The 23,022-nt window shown below is 53.3% G+C and overlaps 2 protein-coding genes across 3 annotated transcripts in view; one reads left to right on the top strand and one right to left on the bottom strand.

The window, feature by feature from the left end:
• Positions 1-2,103, top strand: part of Duox1 (dual oxidase 1) — a 33,979-nt gene extending 31,876 nt beyond the window's left edge. Inside the window, exons 32-34 of the mRNA XM_050134061.1 lie at positions 428-583; positions 687-815; positions 1,393-2,103. Of these exons, the coding sequence (XP_049990018.1) occupies positions 428-583; positions 687-815; positions 1,393-1,515 (408 nt within the window). The 3' untranslated portion in view covers positions 1,516-2,103. The remainder of the gene's footprint in view (positions 1-427; positions 584-686; positions 816-1,392) is intronic.
• An 890-nt stretch (positions 2,104-2,993) lies between these two features.
• On the bottom strand, positions 2,994-22,337 carry Shf (Src homology 2 domain containing F). Of its 2 annotated transcripts, XM_050134066.1 has the most exons (7): positions 21,827-22,337; positions 13,531-13,672; positions 10,790-10,996; positions 9,215-9,355; positions 7,777-7,948; positions 7,529-7,648; positions 2,994-3,607 (listed from the first exon to the last, which is right to left on the bottom strand). In XM_050134066.1, the coding sequence occupies exons 1-7, from the start codon at positions 22,319-22,321 to the stop codon at positions 3,421-3,423; spliced, it is 1,464 nt and encodes a 487-aa protein (XP_049990023.1). In that variant the 5' UTR covers positions 22,322-22,337; the 3' UTR covers positions 2,994-3,420. The 2 variants fall into 2 exon arrangements, with proteins under 2 accessions (XP_049990023.1, XP_049990022.1); XM_050134065.1 differs by lacking the exon at positions 9,215-9,355.
• Positions 22,338-23,022: the final 685 nt, after the last annotated feature.

The following is a 23,022-nucleotide window of genomic DNA, read 5'->3' as shown; positions in this document are numbered from 1 at the left end:
CAGAGGGTGACAGCTCCTTCCTTCACCTGCAGCACCTGGCTTTTCCTCTTGGTAGAGGCCTTTCATCCCTTTTCAGGCAGCTGGGGATCCCCAAGGTGGCTGCTCCAGAGAATGCCCTTCAGCTCAAAGTTCTGCCTCTAGGCAGCTGCTCAGCAGTGAGCAGCCTCCTGCTCTAGCGTCTCCCACTGAAGGAAGTGCTGGGTTTGGCCTGAGGAAATTGCTTCTCCTCAGCTCAGTTGTCGAAGGCTCTTAGTCTGGTACCACCTCTCTTTGTCAGAGCCTGGTCCTACTTCCCATACATCCTATTTCCCAGGTGGTCTGGGAACAGTCACAAGCTAGCTTAGGTCAGAATTCTGGGTAGAGATCCCTGACGTGTAGGGAAGCCGAGCTGAGCTGGCCCTGAGCCCCATGGGGTGTGTGTCCTCAGATCTACTTCATTTGGGTGACAAGGACTCAGAGGCAGTTTGAGTGGCTGGCTGACATCATCCGGGAGGTGGAGGAGAACGACCACCAGGACCTGGTGTCTGTGCACATCTATATCACCCAGCTGGCTGAGAAGTTTGACCTCAGGACCACCATGCTGGTAGGCCAGGCCAACCAGGCAGGGCAGGTGGGACACTATCAGGGCCAAGAGCTGGTCCTGGCCATGCCTGGCTATGATCCTCTGTGCCCACTTCCTCCCCCAGTACATCTGTGAGCGGCACTTCCAGAAGGTGCTGAACCGGAGTCTGTTCACGGGCCTGCGCTCTGTCACCCACTTTGGCCGCCCTCCCTTTGAGCCTTTCTTCAACTCTCTGCAGGAAGTTCATCCCCAGGTAAGTCTCCTCCACATCCAGGTTCTCATCCCTTTTATCATCTGGGGTGCGGGCAAAGCTCTCCAACCTGCTCTATCAGGGAAAGACTTGGTCACTGCCAAGAATCTACCTGTTAGCAGATTGGTAGGTTACAGACTAGAAAAGCATAGATGGGGGGGGGGGGGTCACCCTAAGGTGCTAAGAAAGGAGGAAGCCCTAAATTTATCCACCAAATGGAAGATCTCAATACTAGAAACATCCCTTACTCAGGACTGCTCTGGCCCTGATGGAGCTAATTTTCACCAGGAACAGTGAGTAGGCTGGCCACAGATCTCATAAGCAACAAGCTGCCCTGGAATTTGAACATTGGTTAATTAAGTGGCCTTTTTTTACAGTGACCTAGCACTTACAAAGTTGAGCTAGACTTATCGTGAGCTAGCCCTCACCATGCATGGTACAAAAATAAACCTTCAGTGGGAACACTGGATGGCTTTTTAATAGGACCAAAGCCTGCACCTTAAACATAAGCCTTGCTGACCAATACTGACCCAGCTCTGCCAGTAAATATGTCCACCTTTGGTTCTTCCTCCTGCAATAGGTCCGAAAGATTGGAGTATTCAGCTGTGGTCCCCCTGGCATGACCAAGAATGTGGAGAAGGCCTGTCAGCTCATCAACAAGCAGGACCGGACTCATTTCTCTCACCATTATGAGAACTTCTAGGCCTCCTGCCCAGCAACTCTGCCCACTAGTGCCCAGCAGAGCAGGGGCTTTGGCCTGCGCCTTAACCCCATACTCATTTCTTCTGGTTGCCTCAGGCTTGGCTCTCTTCCCGCCTGCCAGTTTGGTCCAGGTAGCCATGCTCAGACATCATGTGTGGGCGCAGAGATCTCTAGGGCCAGGAAGTGTCTGAGCTTGGAGAAGCGCGCCGTTTAAGAACTAAAGGTTCAGAGGAGGGGAGCATCCTGGTTGGGACAAAATGAGGATTCTTCCAAGGAAAAGTGAAAGTTCAGTAGACAAGCTGTCACGTTTATGTAGGTAACTGTGATCCTGAGGACGAAGTGGTGGTACGGATGCTGGCATCTTTGACCTTTTCACTCTGTGACCTTCCCGCCTTCCGAGTTCCCCACTTTCAAAACAGCTGGGAGATGTTTTAGAGTGGGCAGGGGCAACTTAAGGAAACCCTCAGGACCAGCCTAACCGCATAATGTAGCCAGACACTTCCTTGCCCCAACCTGCCAGGAGCAGTGCCCCTCAGCCCTACCTCCTACTGTAGTAGTCTCTCTTGCAAATAAACCGCCTTTCCACCTTTGGGGGTTTCTTTTTTTCTGCCTCAGTTCAGGGTGAGGCACCCAGTGGGCTTGCCAGCCTGGTCCAGACATCTCACCAATACTTACAGAGAAAACCCAGCTAAGCTGAGTACCCCAATAGAGGTCCCTTCTCTCCTCTCGGGGTACCCTTCCTCACTCCGGCCAGTGTTAGGGTGCTGAAGGCTGATCAGGAAGGGCATAGAAGGATTTCTTGAGCGCCACAGTAGGCCTGGCTTCCTTCAGGACATCAGCTATTCTTGGTCTGCCTAGAAACGCGGTCTTCCAGGCAGCATGAGGAGACAGACGTCTCCTAATCCCTCTAGGCCTGTTTCTAATGGTGGGTTGCTCTTTCTGTCACTCAAAGACATGGCAACCCCCGAGAGAGAATTTCTGAAAAGCTGCCCGACTCCAAAGGGTTCGGTCTATTCCCTCATTTCTCAGATCACACATCCTCCCTTGGGAGGCAACATCCTCTGAGTTAGAAACTCCCAACCGACTCAGGGCACACCACGGCGCCGCGGGACCGAGGGGGAGGAAAGGGGCCTCAGGTAGTTGGACCACGGCCCGGGGGTGTTCGGCCCCGACAGAGCAAGCAGCAGGGCGGCCGCGGGCCCTCGGCGTCGGCGAGTGGCCCTGGGGCCCGGCCACCAGAGGGAGCCGAGCGAGCGCCGCGGTCCGAGGAGGACGCGCCTTCCGCCTGCGCGCGCCTTCCGCGTGGCAGCCGCCCTCCCTCTTTGTCTCCCCGCCTCCCGGATAGCCGGCTGCTTGCGGGAAGCTGGGCTCGCTGAGGAGCCATGGAGGGGGCGACACGGCCTGGACGCCCCGTGCCCGGCGGGAGCGGCGAGAGCAGTTTTGATGTTTGCTCAAAGGAAAGGAGCCGAGGCTTCGACATTGCTTTTCGTAGGCGGCCGGCGGCGGCTCCGGCGCGGGTTTATAAACAGTCTGTGCTCGCTCCCGCCCCTCCCGTCAGCCCCTGGGCGGCGCCGGCGGCCGTGCCTCGCCGAGCCTCTGGCCCGGAGCCCGGGAGGGCTCTCTGGGGACCCGGGCTGAGGGATGGAGAGAGGGGAGGGGGCAGAGGACGGTGGCGCGGAAGCCTCTTTCCTCCCCAGGCTTCCCTCAGTTCCCAGCCCCACACCGCCCCTTTACTCCAAGGCCCAGGATTCCTTCCCCTTTATAATAAATTAAGGAATCTTCAGCGCCTACTAGGTCGTAGGACAAGGGGAAGCCAGGTTCGTGACTTCATGTCCTTGGTAAGAACCGCAGCCATCGGGCAGGTGGCAAAGGCTGGCTCCACTATCATAGCGCCCTGGTCTCACATCTACAGAGTCCGGATGGCCACAGGGTAGAGCAGGGACATGTGTTCCGCCCCCTTTATGGGCAGCTTGCGGCTGGCGTAGTGGTGCACGATTTCAGGGACGCTGCTGAAGGGTGGGCTGTTCTGGCCCAACACGTACTTGTGTTCCTTGGTCCGGGACAGCTTCATGTGCATGAAGCCCTGACTGCTCCTGGGAAAAGGAAGAGATCCTGGTGACCAGGGGTTCTTCCCAGCCCCCTACTTCCACCTCCTCCCACCCCCCAGCAAATGTGGTTCCAAAGCCAGCTTCAAGTGGGAGGTGAATACGGATGGGGTGGGGGGCTGAGTAGGTAGCTCACACCGGCTTTGTGGTGAGAATACTGGGTGTGCCAAGGATGTGTGTGTGGTGAGTGTACAGGGTGTGTGCTGGTGAGGAGTGCGGTGACCAGCACCCTCCAGTTCTGTGATCTCAGTCCATCAGCCTATGGCCAATTGAGGCCAGCTCAACCTTACCGTGGTTGGTTTTAAAGACAGGCGCAGGTAAGTGAGGTTAGCCTCAAATTTGCTAAATAATCAAAGGGACCTCAAACCTCTGATCCTCCTGTCTCCACTTCTTGATTACAGGTGTGTGCCAGTTTATAGGGTGCTGAGGACTGAGCCCAGGGCTTCGTCTGTGCTAGGCTGAAGTGCAGGCCCAGCCTCACCCTCGGCTTTCTTGAGCTACATGGCAGCACCTGTGAGGGATGCCCCTGGCAGGAGGGAGAAGATGCAGGTGGGACTGTCAGGCCAGTGTTTGTTGGAGCTAAGTGTGGGGAGGAATTACACTAATGGGGAAGCCCCCCCCATCTGAGAGCACCCCTTCTCTACTTGGATCTCAGTTCAGCCAGCCAGCCCTGTAGGCCTAGAGTGACATTAGCGGGAGTGAGGCAGGCTAGAGAGAGAGATCACAGAGCAGGGGGGGCTTGGGGAGGGGGTGAGAGGAGAGGCTAGCCCCTCACCCTGGAGTCTGGTTGAAGCCTCTTGCCAGCAAGGCAGCAAGAATTCTTGTACAATTGACGTCTGATGTAAAGGCGGCTGACGCAGAAGTAATATTGCTTTCCAATATAGAAATGTTAAGTTAAAGTAGCCATGAGCCGGTAGGTCCTAAGGCCTGAATGTGTAAGCCCTTGGGGAAGGCCTCGTTCCTTTTCCTATGGTTTGATTAATATTGTAGGGAAAAAAAAACACAAAAATTTCCCAAAACCCTGTTTACAGCAAAGATATTCCACCTTCCTATATTCCTGTGGGTTAAACTTTTACCTTAGTGATACTAATCCTATCAGAAGCTCACCAAGATAAGACAGTAACTTCAGACCCAAACCAAATCCTACATACGATTATAGTAAAAAACAAGACAAAGCAAAAGAATATGAGCCACACCCTCTCCCTCCAGGAGGCTGAACACACACTTGAGTATATCCTATTTTTCTTCTGAGCACGCCTTTTGTTCCTCATGCTTAAATCATATACTGAAATAACTTTAACTAAAATCCCCCAACTTCACTTCAAAAATTGGCTAGTACTGAAACTGTTTTGGTATCAAAGTCACCAATCCTGCCTTGGCCTGAGTTAAGATTCCCAGAACTCTTGCGGGATCTAAGCTGTTGAGGATGACAGTGAAACACTGAGTTAATTTAAGTTATAAGAACCAGTTAGGAACAAGCCTAACTTAAGACCAGGCTTTCATAATAGGTCTCTGTGTTGTTTTTTTTATGAGTTGGTGCGCCCCCCCCCCAAAAAAAATGTCCCATCTACAGGCCACCTCGGTTCTAACATCCTTGTACCAGAGGCGGGGCTGGCATATCTCATCATTTGCCTCCTCTACCTGTCACACACACACACACACACACACACACACACACACACACACACACACACATCTCTGACCAGACCTATTATACTGTGAAACAAGAAATTGAGAAGAAAACAGAGGAGAAGAAAAGAGGGGAGGGGGGGAGAACGGGCCTAAGTCTGCTCCTCTTGGGGTCTGGTTCCTGAAGTCTGACTTAGGTCTGTAGGTCTGAGATACCGTCTGGTGTGCAGTGACCACACAGGCCCTGAGGGAAGGAGCCAAGGGTATGAGGCCATCATAGATCTGTGGGCAATGGGGAGGTAGAGCAGTAAGCAGCAGCTCCCATGTGCTGTAGGAAGCAGTGTGGGCCCTGTCTTCTCCCACCCTTCCCACAATCCACTGGCGAGAACTACCTTTCTCAGACTGCACAGGGTCTTTTCCCGAGCAATAGACTGGCTAAGAAAGGTACCGTGGCCTCCGTCTGCATTACCACCTCTGAGGAGGGGCTGTCTGTGTTGTCCAACCTCCAGGGACTAGTTCGAGGGTCCATTAAGACACAGCAAGGTCCCAGCCAGACCCTCAGGGAGTTGGGTGGGACCAGCTGGGCCACAGGGCTCGGGGCGGGCAAGGCTTTTTGAGGAAGCTGTTTAATTACCAGTGAAAGCCCTTCCATTAGGGAGAGAAGAGAAACCATAATTGTATTTCAGAGAAGCCATTTATATGCAAACGAGACCTTGGCAGACAGCCTGCGGGGCCAGATCAGCCCGGGCAGGAGCAGGGTCCAGGCCTGCCTTTTTACTCCCTAGACTAAGGCGGTCCCTCACCCCTAGCTGCCCAGTTCCACTGCAAAGACCCAAATCTTGACAGTGTCTCCCATTGAGCTGGAGAGTACCAGATTTCAGGCACGTGAACCTGGTGAGGGGTGGAACTCTGTCACTGAACAGCACAGTTCCTGAGGTCAGACTGAGCTAGGTCCTGGTTTTTCTGTGTCTTTTGAAACAGTTTCTAGGCTGGCCTGGAAATCCTGGGTGCACGAAATCATGCCTCGGCTTCCTGAGTAACTGAGACAAGTTACTATCCACATGCTCAGCTTGGAGACTTAATTATTAGATGGTGACCTTGAGCAAGTAACAAAGCTCCTTGAATCTATTTCATCTGTATAAAGAGAGATTTATCAGCAGAGTGGTAGTTGATTTGGACATGGTATATATGCTAGGTGGTACGTGCCAAGAATTTCAATTATAATCTTAATAACAATGCTCCACCTAAAGTTGTTGTAAATCAGACTTTTGACAAATGAATTTTTCCAACATCCTCTTTGGATTTTATAGCTTGTGGGCTCCCGAATACGAGAGCTAGGAAGAACCCATGATATTAGCTCATTCAGCAAGGGGAGAGTCTGAGGCTCAGAGAAGTTCACGGATTTGTCTATGGTTGCACAGCCAGCTTTATCAAAGCCCAGGATAGAACCGAGGCCACTTTTCTCTTTGATACTTTTTCTGATCCCTTTCAGTGAACACAAATAATCTTACATGTGTGCATTTTTTCGAGGTGTAGCTGTATCTGCATCGAATGCACCGGACACCATGGTGTGCGGTTCTGAAGATACTCCTGCCGTGCTGGGGGAGGTGAGTGGGACACCTTACGCGAGCTGGCCACCTCATGTGCATGGCAGGCTATCCTGGGCAGAACGCTTGGCTGCCAAGAGCTGGCCATCCTGCTACTGAAGAGCCTGGGAGTCTGAGTCCGGGCTGTGTAGAACAGCAAGCTGATGGAAAAGGAGGGCCCTATCTTGGTCACCTCTTCCTCGCCCCTCACACACAGAGTTCCTCCCTCAGTGGAATGGCTTTGCACCTAGGTCTGCCCCCACCTCACCCTGCTGACTACTTTAGGTAAAGCTCCTCCTTGTCAGGGCTTCTACATATTAGGGTTTAACAGTGATGACAATAATTTATTAAGCACTTAGCGTGGTGTTCAAGAACATGCTAGGTGCTAAGTAAGACACTAAGTCAAATGCTATTAAATCCTTCCCAATAAAATGGATCTTATTCAATCTTATCAAAGAAACAGAGGCCTCAAGAGGTTGAACAGCTAGTGACAGAAAGCTTCAAATGCTTTTTCCTTGAAGTACAGGGGCTAAGGAGTCTCCGACATTTCAGGTTCCCCAGGGCCTGGGGTGGAGCGAGCAGAAGTTCACAAGGCATGTGGTTCTTCCCAGGCTGGATGGACCAGAAGAGACTGTTTGAATCCTCTTCTGGGGGCAGGCTAGTGGGCCCTCTACCCATGGCCACCCTTACTTACTTGAGGGAGAGAGAGAAGTCGTTCTTGCTGGTCTCACTGTTGCGCACCAGGTAGCTGGCCTCTTTGCACAGCCGAAGAAGGTTCTCGGCGTCTGTGCGGCTGATGGCCCCGTGGTACCAGCTGAGGATGAGAGAGGGGAAGGGGGGCATCTCTGCTGGGTCCCTCGCCGTCCAGGCCCACCCATTCTGGGTGTCCCTTGCAGGAGGGGAGGAATAGGGAGGGAGTCCCCAGTGGACACAGACACTCACACCTGGTTTTCCAGAGGCAGTGCTGGATCTGTCCACTCCCCCAGAGGGCTGCTGGGCTCCACGCCTAGGGACTTGGCTGACTTGGGGTTCCCAGCAGAAAGCCGGGGAGGTAGCCGCCCCTTCTCCTCCCGGCCAGGCGACAGGCAGTTCTTCTCTGATCCTTCAAACTGGGCTGTAAGGAACATACTGACCATGGACTCGGAGGTCCTCAGAGGCAGAGCCCTCTCCAGTGCTTACTTCTTTCAAGTCCCCACAAAGGTCAAAGGCATAATCTGGGAGGGCACACTCACTGGTCTGTCTGCCTGACTCCAGGGACAGAATCCTGGGCCACTGTGGGGGTGGGTGGGTAGCAGTCGCTAAGCCATGGCAGAGCCCTTGGGGCCTCCCAGTCCACACTGGCAGGCGAGGGAGGACAAAACATGAGAAACCACTTAAGCTTTCTCCCTCCGCCGACTGCCTTCTCCTCTTCCACCCCCCTCAGGGTGGCTTCAGTGTTGATAATATTGTTTCTTTCTCCTCCTCAGAGTTCATTACCGTTCCCCAAATCGCCTTGCCAAGCCATTCTGTAGAAATGACTTATTGATCCGAGAACAATTATCTGATTCCCCTTGGTGCCATCCTGACAGGCTAATCCTGTCCAAAGCCGCCAGACTGCCGGCCCCTCTCCACCCAAGGTCGCTGCCCATTGCTTTTCCTCCCCCATCCGTAGGAGTACAGGGTCTAGCATCTCCAGAGCAGGGCAGACTGAGAATCAGCACAAGGGGACCCCCAGTGGGGCCCATGCCCACAGGTACACATACACAGGTGACTCTCTCTAGCCTGCAGTTACAAACTATCTACAAAGTCTCATGCACAGTGTACAACAGAGGCTGATGCCTGGACACACACACCACCACCCCACACACCCTTGGGTGTTCATTCTGGGCAAACTGGATGTAGAAGTTGATGTCTCTCCCCCTCCCCCCACCGACCCAGGCTCTTTCTCCCTCTAGCTCTTGAATGAATGACGACTACCTTATTTCCCTCCAGTCACCAGAGGAGAGCATCTCCTGTTGCCAGCACTTCCCCACACCTCACGAACACCTGAAGAGAACTTAAATTATAAAAACAACGGTTTCCTCTGTATTTAGACAGAGTTCCACACTCTATAGCCCAGGCCGGCCTGGAACTATGTAGTAGCTCAGTGTGGCCTCAAACTCAAGGCAGTCCTCCTGTCTCCGCCTCCTTATAGCTGACAACAGTGAATTTTGTGGCACGGTGCAGAACCTACTAGGAAAGTGCCTTTGTTAAAAGACCATGCATACAGCTCTAGGGCGAGAGGGACGGGCACTTCTGTTCTTTCTCCAGGAAAAGGGGAACTCTTTCAACCCACACCCACAGACAGGGTCTGAAGGATAAAGGACCTATCACCCTGGCCACAAGTCCCCAAAGGACCCACCGCTGCTGTCCTCCAGGCTGGGCTCTGGGAGGGGTGAAGCTGGACCGGAGATGTCCCTGTCCCCGTCAGGCAGGGAGGGGCTGCTGTCCAGCTGTCCCACAGGCGGAGGCCAAGGTAGGTCTTTGATGACCTTTATGTCAACTGGAGCCAGCAGCAGAAGGGAGAAGAGAAAGAGACAGTGACAGAGACAGAGAGGCAGACGTTGAGACACCAAAATGCAGAGGTAAGATACACACAGCCTAGAAAGGAGGAGGGCAGAGGCAGAGGCAACACCGGAGGCAGAACAGGATTCTGAGGGCCTGGCAGGGCCAGTACTAGACCAGCCTTGCCTGGTAAGGAAAAGGCGGGGATCTTGAGTGGCAAACAGGAAGGCACAGGATCTTGCTCCATCGGCCCTAATCTTCCACCTCTCACTAGCTGCCAGTTCCAGGGAGCAAGACCGGGAGAGTGGAAACATGGGCAGAGGAGCTGCCCACACTTCCCAGGACCACACCCAGTTTCCCAACACCCCTTGTCTCCTTTCCTAACCCCCAGCCTGGGAACTGGCAGACCCCAAGACAGGGGCAAAGCCTGGGGGAGGGCGCGAAGCCTCGGGGTATCTGGAACACTCAGACTTAGGGCAGATGATTTTTTGAAACCTAATTCTCCTCTTCCCAGTCCCGAGAAGAGTGACGCCACCAGCGGCTGCAGGACCACTAACGAGGCTTCCTAATGATGAACATAGATTTTCCCATTAAGCAATCCAAACAGTATTGATTCTCCAAGGAGACCTCTGGAGATAAATGGCCCATCCTCGATGGGTGTGTGCTTTACAGGAAGCAAAGCAGAAACCTGTGGTTTCTCAGTCTGGCTGCCAGGGTGGGGAGGGGAGGGCAGAGCTGAGGGCTGGATGCTGGATGAGCTGTCTCTGTGTGAGAGGTTGTGTGTGTGTGTGTGTGTGTGTGTGTGTGCAGGGACATGGAAGCAGAAATGAAATTTAATGGCATCTAAGCCCTCAAGATTCAGGCTGTCTCCCAATTCCAGGCCCTTGCTCCACCCATCTCTGACTGCCAATATGCACGTTTCCATGGTGGACTTGGGCCTGGGACACTGGTGTGGTTGGGGCAGAAGAAACCTGATCTTCATTTAGCAACCTCACAGCCTCCATCTGTAGCCCAGAACTGCCCTTGGAGCCAGACACCCTTGCCATGGCAGGGCCTACCACTGAAGACACAGCCCCAGAATCCATGGTACACACGCATCTATTTTCATCAAGTGTTAAATACCCTCTTTTCAAATATATTTAATACATGCCACAAGTTTCATAATTCTGTATTAGAATTTATTTTGATCCAAATCCCCTCTTGGCCTTGAAGGGGCGAGATGTAGGAAAGCTCCTCTCTTCCCATACCCATGCCCGACACACAGCGCTGCATCCGTGCTGCCCAAGTCCCAACCCCACACACAGAACTCAATCACCCTGCTCCAGAACTCCACTCCTAGACCTTGCTTGGCTCCCAGAGTCCACTCCTCCCATTCTGAGCCTGGGAAGTGCTCAGAGGCCCCAGCAGAGCTTCCCGCGCCAGCAAAACTCACCAGCGAAGGCTTTGGAAATCCGTTCCTTCTTCCACTCCCAGGGCTGGTCATACTCTTCTGGAGGCCTCTCATCATCCTCCGGCAGGCGGGATTCCCTGGGCCAGGGAGTCCCCTCAGCTTCTGGGCTGCCCCCGTCATCCTCTGGTTCATAGGGTGTGTCATAGAGAGGTAGGGGCTGGGCTGCAGTCTCCTTAGAACCCCGGATCTCTGCCAGGGCAAAAAGGAGAGACGGGTGGTAAGCTCAACCCTGAGCATCTCGGGCGGTATTTGTTCAGAGCCAATGCGCTGGCGCTAGGGGAACTCAGCTGTCACAAATCCTGGTTTCCAGGGCTCTCGAAGCATGAGCCCCAAGGGAGGAAGTGGCAGGTAGAAGATAGGAGAAGGATCCCAGGATGGCCAGCCAGAACTGGGAAGCTGAAGTGGGCATGCGAAGGAAACTGAGGCACAGTCCTCTAGTCCATCTCTTCCTTAGTGCCCAGCTCCATTCACTTCTGTTCTAAATGAAATAATGGCAGTCAGGAAATCCTCTGTTGCTCATATACCATGGGCCTCTCCTCCTCTTAAAGTTTCCCCTTTGACAGGTCGGTGCCGTCCACTGGTTTCTCTCCCTCCTGCTGCTCTTTTCTCCGGGATCCTCTCTTGGCCTCTGTCCCCAAGTGCAGGTCTCACTTCTCCCTACCCTGACTTCTAAACTGTTTGCCCAGACTTACTGTACCACTGTGTCTGGAGTTCTGGTCCTCTTGAAACAGCTGCTCACAATGCCTGGTTCTGTCAACAGCTCCCTTCAGACTCCCTACCTTCTCCAGAGCTTAGGAAATCTTTCTGGGATCACTGACCCAGATCTGATAATAATAATAATGATGATGATAATAATAATAATATAAAAAGCCCCAGAGCTAACTTGCCACAAAAATGTGTATTTTATAGGACGGGGACTGAATCTCAGTGGTAGAACACTTGCTTAGCATGCATGAGGCCTAGGTTCAATGCCCAGTGTCATCTCCTTCCCCCAGGCCCCACTGCTCCGAAAGAAAAATGCACACTTGAGCACTTTCATTTCCACATATAATTCCAGGACACTTGTGGCATGGCTCAGGCCATCTTCTCTCAGACCTAAACAGGGTAGCGCTTTTACTTGCTTTGTTTCCGGCCACTACGATGTTCTGTTGGGCCTGACCCTACTGCATGCCTTTTTTAGATTTGCTTTGTTTTTAAGCACGTGTACGTATCTGCCTGGATGCAGGTTTGTGCAAATGAGAGAAGGTGATCACAGGGAGGTTTTGTGTCCCTGGAGCTGGAGTCACATGTTGTTGTGAGTCACCAGATAATGGGGTACTGAGAACTGAACCCAGGTCCTCTGCAAGAGCAGTCTGGGCGCTTAATACTACACCATCTCTCTGGCTGAAATCTCATCTGCTCACGACTTTCAACCTCACCTCTCCATATTCAAACTTTTACTTGGACAAACCTCCACTTTCCAGGCTTGGGTTTCCAGGGTTCACTAAAATAAGCGTCCTGGGATGACACTCTGTCCCTTCATCCATCGCTAACAAGGAGGAGGGCAGGGCAGCTCATCTGATTGGTCAGCTCTGCCTTCTTGTGGACACAGTAATCCCAGTCCTTTTCTGTCCATGCAGTGAGAAGCACGCCCCTGTGCAGAGGCCACAACTACCCTGTGCCACCAAGCCCTGAGTGGGCAAGTTTGACTCTCTTGAAAAGTACAAGAAACCCATTATGTTAATATCACTAAGTTATGTTCTCTGATCAACTTTATCAGTAATAAAGCTGACATCTTAATCTCCATTAGCCCTTTCATTAATCTTATTTCTTAATTATTTCTTCCAAGGAGAGGAAGAAAGAATTTTTAGTTACTGCCTCCTCAGAACTCAAACAACTGGGCAGGGCATGGTGGCTCATGCCTGTAATTGCAGCACTAGGGAGGTGAGGACAGAAGGGTTGCAGTAAATCCAAGGCCAGCCTGGGCTACACAAGACGTTCCAGGCCAGCTTGGACTACGTAGTGACACCATGTCTCATAAGAACAAACAAAACCACACAACATCAGGAAGCAACAAACCCAACCACTTCTGAAAGAGCTTGCTAACTCAGCTTTATGATAGGCTCTCCTAGTCCATTCTGTATCCACGGCCTTGGAACTCCCCTTAAATGCCACGGTAATCCTTCTTTTTTCTTTTGGCACAAATCCAAGCTCGTCACTTCAACCTCTGCATTCTTCTCGGTCTCCCGAACCAGCATTTCTCTTGGCCCACCCTCGTCCTCTGGTCACCCCGTCCCTGACTCTTTCCTGGGGTCATCCCTTGGCCTCTGTTCCCCAAGGGCGGGTCTGACTCAATTCTTTCTTCTCTGAGATACTTGCTCCACACCCTGACACCTAATGCAAGGACATTTTCAACTGCCGTTAGTGTTTCTCTTTGATAATGTCAGTTCAGAGGCATCACACTTCCAAAGGCCGCTGACTGACTCCTTTGGGGAGGTCTGACTTGATCTATACCATCACCCTGTTTCTCCTCTCTCCAGCGCTTCTACTGGACCTTTGCTTTCAAGGCCTTTACTATGGCCTCGGGTGTCACACCGTATAGGTCTCTTCCAAAATGACTGTCCTGAAGGTCCTGGCCACATTCCTGAGGACCTGGCACAGGCTTTCTCCTTATTTTCCAGGGACCACATTTGTATTGGTGAGTCAAGGCCTCGGGGAGCATCTCCCTCGTCCCCACTACTTACCAGCCATCATCTTTTGGGCTTCATACGGCTCCATGTAGCCATCATTTTCAGGGACCTTCTCTGGAACAACTGAAGTTCCTCCTGAGCCTTCGGTAGTGTCCTGAACATCAAACGGGTCTGCATAGTCTTCTAGGATTGCCAACTATGGGAGTCGGCAGAGAAAAGGAGGCTCAGACAAGGGCAGGCCGCTCCGCTCCCCAGGTAGATAGAGAAGGGGCTTCTTTCTTTACTGCTAATTTTCTGCCTTGTGGTCATCACCTAGGCTCAACAGGGAGCAGGAAGTGACTGAATCTTAGGAGTTTATCTTAGGGTCCATTCAGACGCTCAATGGAGAAACAGTCAGCGACCGTGAAGAAATAAAGTAGACGGTGCAGCGTGAGCCTGTAGTCCCAACACTCAGAAGGCAGAGGCAGGTGGAACTCGGAGTTCAAGGCTACCCTGGCCAACAGAGTGAATACCTAGCCAGCCAGAGTTAAGTGATAAGACCCTGTCTCAAACAGAACAAGGAAAGGAAGCAGAGAGGTCACTCTGCCACCATTCTGTTGTTTGATCTTTATCACGTCATTGTCCTGTGCGCATCTCACACTCTCTCTGAAGAAACTGGAGGATAGGTAGGTAGGGAACACACCCCCAAACCATTCTGTCTAATGGAAAAATCAAATTTGGAACTCTTGCTGTTTGTGCACAGGGCTATCAGCCTGTAGCCAGTAGTCTTCTCACGCTCCTGGGAGAAAACTGCCTGGGGGCACCCTGGGACACTACTGAACCCCTGAGTCTCCAGAGACCGGGCTACAGAAGCCAGTCTTAGCTTTTCCCCATTTCCCCAGCTGCCCATCACTGACACATACAGTGGTCAGCCATCTACCTTCTCCCAGTGAAAGCGGATGAACCTGAGACACTCAGGGCAGGGTAGGGCTGAGGACGATGGAGTTGCTCTCCAAACTGGGCAGGAGAAGGTAGGACTCACCAAGCCAGACCCTGGAGCACTGTGCCACTCACTGGGTTACAGGCAAGTGACATCAGAAGGGGCACAGGGAGAGGCCACTCCTGCATTTCACATACGGAAGCCTGGACTTCAGACCTGAGCTGTGAGAGCCGCTGAGCCGGGGGGGGGGGGGGCACCCTGCCCTCAGTGAAAGGACCTGGGAATGGGGACCCCTGGAAGGAGGAGATGGAAGAACCAACCCTACCCCATGTTCCTCTGGATGTTCCTCTGACCCCACCTGGCCCACTTACAGGTTTCTGAGGTTGTCCCAATGGCTGCCTCTCATTCTTGGGTCTTTACTACTACCTTGTTTCAGTCTGGCCCAACTCCAACACTTCCTTTCATACCTGCCTGCTTGGAGTAGGTCACACCAACCCGTCAGTACTCCAAGCCGTCTGCTAGCCTAGAACTCTTACTTTTTTTTGTCTCTAGCTCCGATAAGCAACCAAGAGGCCCTAGAAAAATCTTTCTATTGTATCACCACCATCGCCTTAACCCTTATGTCCTCCTTTCTCCCAGGAAACAGAGCAGCCTGTTCAAATCCATTACACGACCCCTGGCTTTTCTCTCCCAGGCCAGTGGCACCGACAGGATTTCCCACTGCTCACTGCTGGCGACTCTGCCAGTCAGCATACAGCATCAGCACCTGTGTGGCAGCTGCTCAGCAAACGTCTGCATCACCTGACACATTCTCCTTAAACCTTACAACACGCAGACCTCCAGTGTTCTGAGGAAAACGTTCAAGGTTCCACGTTTGGAGCACAGCTCTGAAAGCATTATGGTCATTTTATTATCCAGTGGTTTCCTCCCTGCCTGGAACACCTTCCTACTCTGGCCAATCCTTACTCACTTTTCTGCCCTCAGAAGGCTCTTCCATGCTTCTCCAGGTACCTCCTTCCTGGGGCCAATCGCTTGTGTACCAAATGCTTGTTTTACTGGGTATCTTCAGAAAGACGGGGCACTTCCAGGGGGGCGGGACCCACATTTGCAACTGAACACCCCAGGAACTGAAAGCTCTCAGGAAATCATGTTACATCCATCTGATAAAATGAGAGGGAGGGATGGAAGCACTCTTCCCTGATTTCGAAGAGGGAGAAGACATGAACCGAGGTAAAGTATGGTCAGCATGGAGGACCAAGACTCTCTAAACTGAGTCCTAACAAGCTTCGCTGTGAGGTCAAGCCCTCCACACCCTTCTTGGGGCCCCATTTCAGAGCCCTTCCAGGCCTCCCCTCTGCAAGCCCGGTTAGAATTACACACAGTTGCTTCTCCCCGGAGACCTGACCCCTCCCAGGCTGGTGTGCACCTCCCCAGCGCCAGCTGACAGTGCCTGTGGGCAAGCAGGTGGCAGCTCAATGGCTCCTCTGTTCCACTCCTGGCTCCACACCCTGCTCCGGGAAGCCCCGACCCCCACCCTGGGCTGGAGCATCCAGAGGGCTACCCACGAAGCCCAGAACAGGAATGACAGCAGAGTCACCAGCTGGGAAGGCTGGCAGGACTGGTAGCCACTCTGGGCATAGAAAACTCCAGTCAGAGCCCAGGCCTGCTTCCCCGGTGCCTCTGTGTCTACAGGGGGATAAACTGCTTACAGAAAAGCTGTCCCTGCAGACTGTGTGTGGCCTATGATGGTTTGTTGTTCGTGGCCCCTGAACTCCTCTGATATGCCCACTGTTCTGCCCAATATCCATCCCAGGCCCCAGCACACAGGAGATACTGAATTCATATTTACTAGAGCACCTTCATAGGCTTCTATCCTAGAAGTGACACCAATACGCCACCCCCACCCCAATCGCTCTGATCTTTGAGTGGCCTGCGTGACCAGTGGCAGGGGGAGGATCAGGCACACTGGACAGTCTACTTCTGAATAGGGATCAAAGCCTCTGGCTCAAGGGCAGATGGGAGGAACTGCCAGGTGGGGCACTGGAAAGGCGCCCGACACAAAGGTGATATTGAAGCACACGGCCTCTGTCCTAGCCAGCACGCCACTGAAATGCTGAACCACTTCCCAGCGAGGCGGTAAACAGGTGCTACTCACAGGGCTCTGTGTCACTCCCTGCTCTCTGCTGCCATCCCGTAGGCTGTCCCTAGGACCCTGCCACTCGTCTGTCCAGCTCGGCAGAGGCCCTCCCAGAGCAGCTGTGAGCCTTTCCATCTCCTTCCTGCCCACACCTCTCCCAAGGTAGCTAACAGGCCTACCATCTGCTGTCATCTCCCATTCCGCAGTTGGACCTCCCCACGGGTTCCGGGGGTTGCAGAACAAGTACTCTGGGGACTTCAGAGTTCCCAAACTCTCACATTGCTTATTTCCGCCACGGCTTCAAGCTTACATTTAGTGCCCTTTTCACAGGCATTTCCACGTTTTAGGTTTATATTTTAGTTTAGGGGCTGGGGACATAGCTCAATGACAAGAGCCATTTGCTTATAAGACACCCCCATACACACACCAGTTCGTCTTCTGCAATGGAGAAACAAATTAACAAAAACACTTGCCTGTTTTAGTATCTCCCCAACGTATTACGTCACTGAACACCTAAGAGCGGATCAGTGAGGTTAACAGTACATGACTTACTTCTCTGAGGTCAAACATCTGTCCCTGCTGTCCTCTCTTACTTTGATACCTTCTCCTATTCTCCTATTGGCCTGGGAAATGCCAGCATAAAGCACAGGGGTCATTTCCCCCTTTCTAATCATACTTACAAAACACTCAAGCACGACAGACATGTGGCTGACACCACCAACCCTGTAAGGCCCCGGGGTATGTCATGTCTGTGTTCACTTCAGGACAGCCCCCCCAGGGCTAGACCCTAGTCCCCGGGAAACAGTGACTTCAGCCCTGAACTACATCATCCCTTCTCTAAGAGTCTCACGTTGCTAGTTAGCAAACGCTGCAGGAATACCACCTCTCTGCTGGGTGCAGGTAGCAGGTGCTGAAGGCCCAGGCGTGGGGCTAGGTCCAGAGTCCCGCTGCGTTGTAAACTTCAGGGCTATGTCTTGTTGGTTGAGAAGCCCTGCAAGTGGGACTCAACATCCCTGTACTTCGGTTCCCTACGTACAACCCAGAGACAGATTCTTTCTTATAATAAGGTTGCTATAAATACTGACTAGTCCAGTATAATTTAGCTGCTGGAAAATGGCACCAGGCACAAGACATATGCTCAGCAAATGCCAGTTACTGTATTAAGGACAAAGAAACCAATTTAGGGGGTCCCCCAGGAGCTCACACTCATAGACACAAAATTCTAGGAAAGTGAAGCACCTGGAGGTACCCACAAGCCCAGAGCACGCAGGAGTCGGGCCCCATCTTTGCTCTTACACAATGTCATGTTGGCTCTGGAACGAGGACCGGTAGAATATGCAGGAGGCACCCTCGAAGGACTTGGCCCCAGTCAGGACTGGCTTAGCTTAGGCAGCCTTCTTTCCCCATCCACATGCAACTGCTCGGCTGTTGCCAGCTCTCAAAGGCAGGGTAGGGTGCAAGGGCTGAGATGCTGACCAAGTCACTCCCTGGCCACGCCATCCCCTAGACATCTGGTGCCACAGACCAACCCCACTGTCCATCAGCTGCCACATTCTCCAGCCATCCTTGACGCGCCATTGATAACACAAACAAGCAGCCCAGGGCTGGTCTAACTGGGCCACAGAAGTCCCTCCCCTGGACTCCTCCCTCTGCCACGACTTTCCCCCTTTATCTCCACCACAGAACAAGCAGGAGATAAGGTGACCAGACTCCCACACTCTGTGAGGGCATGGGAAGGCAAGCTTATGGGGGAAAAAAAAAACAAAAGAGAAAAACCTCAAAAGAAAAAACAACAACAAGGAAGAGGTGTCCTCAGCACCCAGGCAAGTGTCACACAAGGACACATACACTACACTCGATGAACTCTGGCTGAGAGTGGTCCTATGCTAACATCAGGACAGGACCGCCCTGATGGAATACGGATACCTCCGGCCTCACTTTACTCTTCCTGCTTGTCCTCTCTAGAAGAGGCCTGGATGACCCTAGCCTATGTACATCCGCGACATACATTCGTTATTAAAAGTCCTCAATACTGGGGCTAGTAAACTGGCCCAGGGAGTAAAGGTTCCTGCCACCAAACCTATCTCAGTTTGATCCCTGTGACCCACATGGTAGAAGGAGAGGATGGGCTCCCAGAAATTCTTCTGACATTCCCATGTGTGTCTGTACGTGAGCATACATGTTTGTATTTTTAAAAAGGTTCTCAGTATAGGGCTACAGATACAGTGCAGTAGTTAAAGACACACTCTCCTCTTGGAAAGGACCTGGGTTTGGTTCTCAGCATCCACATCTGGTCGCTCACAACCTCCTGTACCTACAGTTTCCCAGGGATCTGATGCCCTCTTCTGGCCTCCAAGGGCCCTGCATTTGTATATACAAAGCCATAAACAAATACACATGAACATATATACATAATTTTTTAAATTGTTAATGAAATCTTTTTAAAAATTTTCAATACTACTTTGAGGGGCTAAAAACTCCTGTAAAAATTTTGAGAGCTATGAGCCTTTCCCCATAAAAGTGAGAAATATCTACAAACAATTTCCGGGTACTCAAGAGCCCTAGGGTCTTGCCCATGGATTAGGAATACGAGACCTGGTTTCAATATGGGGCACCCGTTTCATTGGCCATGCCAGGTCTCGCTCGTTATTGGCATCACAGCGGACAACAGCAGATGTGGATAGGCAAACCAGCCTTCATTCAATCACAGCCCCATCCCCTTTCCCCAGTTAGATCGTGTTTTTCCTGCTGAAGCTTGGAGAACCGAGAACGAATGAAGAGGAGGCCCAACACGCTGGTCCTTCTGCCAGAGCAATGCCTGGAGGTGGGACGAGGGCCCAGCACCAGAAGGGGTTCTTCTGGGGGCCATCTGGCCATGCCCTAGCTGCCGGTTGCAGGGTGTCGATCTTGCTGTTCCCACACCTGCCCTGCTAGGCCTGGCCAGATGGTCAGCTCTGTGCCTCTGCCAATTATACCAGTGGGTTTCAGGGTGGGCTGGCAGCCAGAGAGCCCTGCATAGGACCTCAGGACCCTGTCCAGATCCCCATTCCCTCCTGCCGCCTCATGCTGTGAGCTCCTTGGCTTCTCCAGCCTAGCGTAGAAGCGCCTCTACCCATCTCATCCAGTCTCAGGATACAGCCCCTCTCGGTGCATTCTGGAGACTCTTGTCTGCCAGCCAAGGAGCTCTGCAGGGCTGAGAAGAGGAAGGAAGCAACCATACCGTCAGTGGGAGCGAGGACCAGGGGTGGCACCGTGCATGTGCCCTGGGGTGTCTGACGACCTGGTTTAGGGTAAGAGTTCAGGCACCTTGTTGTGCCTAGCCTTTCCCGGGGAAGACTCTGGGATCTGTCAAGGTTTGTTCCTAGACAGTGGGGAGTTGATTGTTCTCTGAATAATGACAAGCCCTAGGTCAGCCCCTGGGACAGCTCTGGTGGCACATCCTTGATCCCTTTATCACACCCACCGAAGAAAGCACAGATTGTGTGGCTTCTGGGAGAGCCTGTTGGATTTCATTCCGGTCTCTGTGGCTGGCTGACAAGAGAATCAGACGCCCCTTGTGTGTGTGCCCCCTCCCCCAGGTCTGAACAACCCACAGATCAGAGCTGACCCAACTGAAGCCTGGATGGTCTGGACTAGAAGGCTCTAAGGATCTGTATGTATGGCTATGGCTACCTTGGAGGTTTCTGGAAGAAAGTGGAAGAACTGTGTCTTGGAAGTTCCTGACACTTAGGCCACCCTGAGAATGGACAGACACCATTTCAGGACATTTTGTTAGACACTTCAGAGACAGAGAAATGAAGAAAAAAAAAAAGCAGACCTATCCTGGAAGAACCCACAGCCTAGTAGGCAGCCTGTTAGGTCATTCTAAGCCACTACAGGGAGGAAAATAGCCAAGGACAGCTTAGGCCATGGGCCAGCAGCCAATGGCCAAAGAGGAGGAGACTAACTGGTCAGTGGGGAGGACAAGGCCTAGCTATTCCCCCCTACTTCATTGCCACACCACCATCACACCATACAGCAGCAGGGGTAATTTGGGAAGAGACAGAACAGCCTGGGAGATGTGCCCTTGAACCTTGCTTTTACAGCTTAGGATGCTGGGTCAGGGTGGGCAGCCATGCTCTACAGAAAGAACTGGGGAGGGGAGGGGACGGGACGAGTCACACATCTGGGGCTCTTGACACATCTCTCTTATCCAGGAAGCCTCACTGGACAGTACTCTCTTGGCTGGAAACCCTAGTTCTGAAACCTGAGGATTCAGACATTAACTGTTCTCTAATCAGATAAAAATCTTTTCTGTTGAGGAGAGGTGAATAGGCCCCGGAGAGACTAGCTCTCAGACGGTGGAGGACAACAGAGTTGGGGGTGGCTCACAGTTATCATCTTCCAATTTCGGGTTGGGGAACGACAGACGGCTGTCTATCTTGCAGGACAGGATAAAAGTGGAATTAAGAAAGAAGGCAGATGTCCGGGGAAACAAACTCTTTTCCCCTGAGTCTGCAGTTCCAAGAGAAGCTCCAACCTCCCTCAGAATGGACTGAGGAAGAGGGAAGCCAAGGGGAGATGGCCAAAGGACTTAGCTGCTCAGCCCTCACTGGGCAACAGGTCCTGACCACCAAGCATCCTCATACTGGGGGGAACTGAGGGAGTGTGCCTGCACCCTGGGGGTGAGTTTCTTTGGCAAGAGCTGCACAATGCCCATCTTAACAGCTCCCCCCTCTAACCTCATCGGGAAGGGCAAAGACCAGCACTTGCTGTCTTCACATAAGAAATCTCACTTTTCAGCTCCCTTCTGGGGCTTCAGACTGAGAGCATGCCTGGACTCCAGGACAGGGTGAGAGGAAGAAGAAAGGAGAGAGGAAGAGGAGGGGAAAGCTTTGTGCCGGTTCCGCCTTGGGGGAAAGAGTCAGAGATCAAAGGGCAGAGAAGCTGCTGCTCCAGAGAGGGCACAAAGGCCATAAACCTGCAAAAGGGAGGTGGGGTGCTTCTCAATGTCCGTTAGAAAAAGGGGCTCCAGGATCACAGTGGAGAGGCTGCAAAGCTTGGAGTACCCATGAGGGAGGAGGTCACCAGTCCTGGGGCTCTAACAGGAAACAGGGCAGTTTGGGGGCTCTAATTAGTAGGTGGAGAATCTAACAAAGAGGTTAAAATCTGAGCCCCTAGATTTTAACCAGAAATACTGACAGCTAAAGGCTGGGCTCCAGCCAAGCTGCCCCAGCCAAGCTACCTTTGTCCCTCTCCAAATCGCCAGACCTCAGACCACCACCCCTCCTGGGGTACGCCCGCGCGCCACTCACCCTGTCGCTGCTGGCATGGGGTCCGGAGATCCGCTCCTCCGGAGGGGGCGCTGGGGGGCCGGGGGTTTCGACTCGAATGAGGCGGTGCGGGGGTGAGCCGTGGCGCGGGGGCGGAGTGGGGCCAGGGGCGGCGGGGGTGGAAAGGGCGGCAGACACGGACGAGCTCCCGGAGTAGGGGTCTTCAAAGTCGCGGTCACGCTGCAGCCTGTAGGCGGCCAGGATGTCCGGGGGCGGCGCAGGGGGCGCGGCCGGGCAGGGCGCTGGGGGGCGGTAGTCGGGCTCTGGGGGGGCGGGCTTGGCGCCCCCTCCGCCGCCGCCCCCACGAAAGCCAAGGTGTTCCCGCAGCCACTTTGCGACTCCGCCGCTGCCGCCCCCTCCCGGGCCAGCACCCGCACCCCCAGCCCCGCGGCGAGATCCCCCGGGGCCGCCCCCGGCGCTGCCCTGCGCCCGCGGCCCGGGGCCGGAGCCCGGAGGAGGAGCTCCGCTCAGTAGCATGGGGTCCTCCCAACTGAGCGAGGAGACCGCGGGCGGCGGGGGCGGGGCGAGAGGAGGCGGGGTTGCGCCGGCGGGAGGGGCGGGGCTCGCAGTGACAAGAGGGGCGGGGCCCGCTGCCTAACGGGGACCCGAAGACTAGAGAGAAGTAGATGGGAGGCAGCGGGGTGCGGGGGTGCGATGGCCGAGCCGAGGGAGACTCCTCCACGTGTCGCTGCGCGTGCTCCTGTGGGGCGCTCACTGGTCCCATCTGCTCTTCTTCCCCAGCTCCCACTTTGCGTCAGACGCGGAAAGTCGAGCCCCGAGGCACATCCCACCCACCTTATTCCTCCCCCAAAGCCCAAAGACTCGGAAACAATATTCTCTAAGAGTCTAGGAAGGAACCGTTCTTCAGATGTATCTATTACTCCCTCGTCTTGGGAGTCCCGCCTATCTCCTCCTATCCCTCAGCTCATACCCAAATCTAGGTTGCTTTTCTATCCAGGCAAACTTCTCACATCGCATGCAATCAATTCCCCCGGAGACACCCATTGCTCTGGTTTCCACATACACCCAGCCGCTTCACATGCTAACAACCCTCGCTCGCACAAACAATTCCCATCCATGATCGCACCTGTCCCCCCAGCAGGCCCACACAGCCCTGATGGTTGCACTGAAGGATTTCTTGTGGAAATCCCTCAAGCTACGCCCTGGGTTTGTCAATC

Source organism: Alexandromys fortis, unplaced genomic scaffold, assembly GCF_014885135.2.
Source record: "Alexandromys fortis isolate MF-2015 unplaced genomic scaffold, M_Fortis_MF-2015_v1.1 scaffold_6, whole genome shotgun sequence".
Classification (NCBI taxonomy): domain Eukaryota; kingdom Metazoa; phylum Chordata; class Mammalia; order Rodentia; family Cricetidae; genus Alexandromys; species Alexandromys fortis.
The sequence above is the reverse complement of the archived record's forward strand: the minus strand, read 5'-3'. Positions and strand labels throughout refer to the sequence as shown.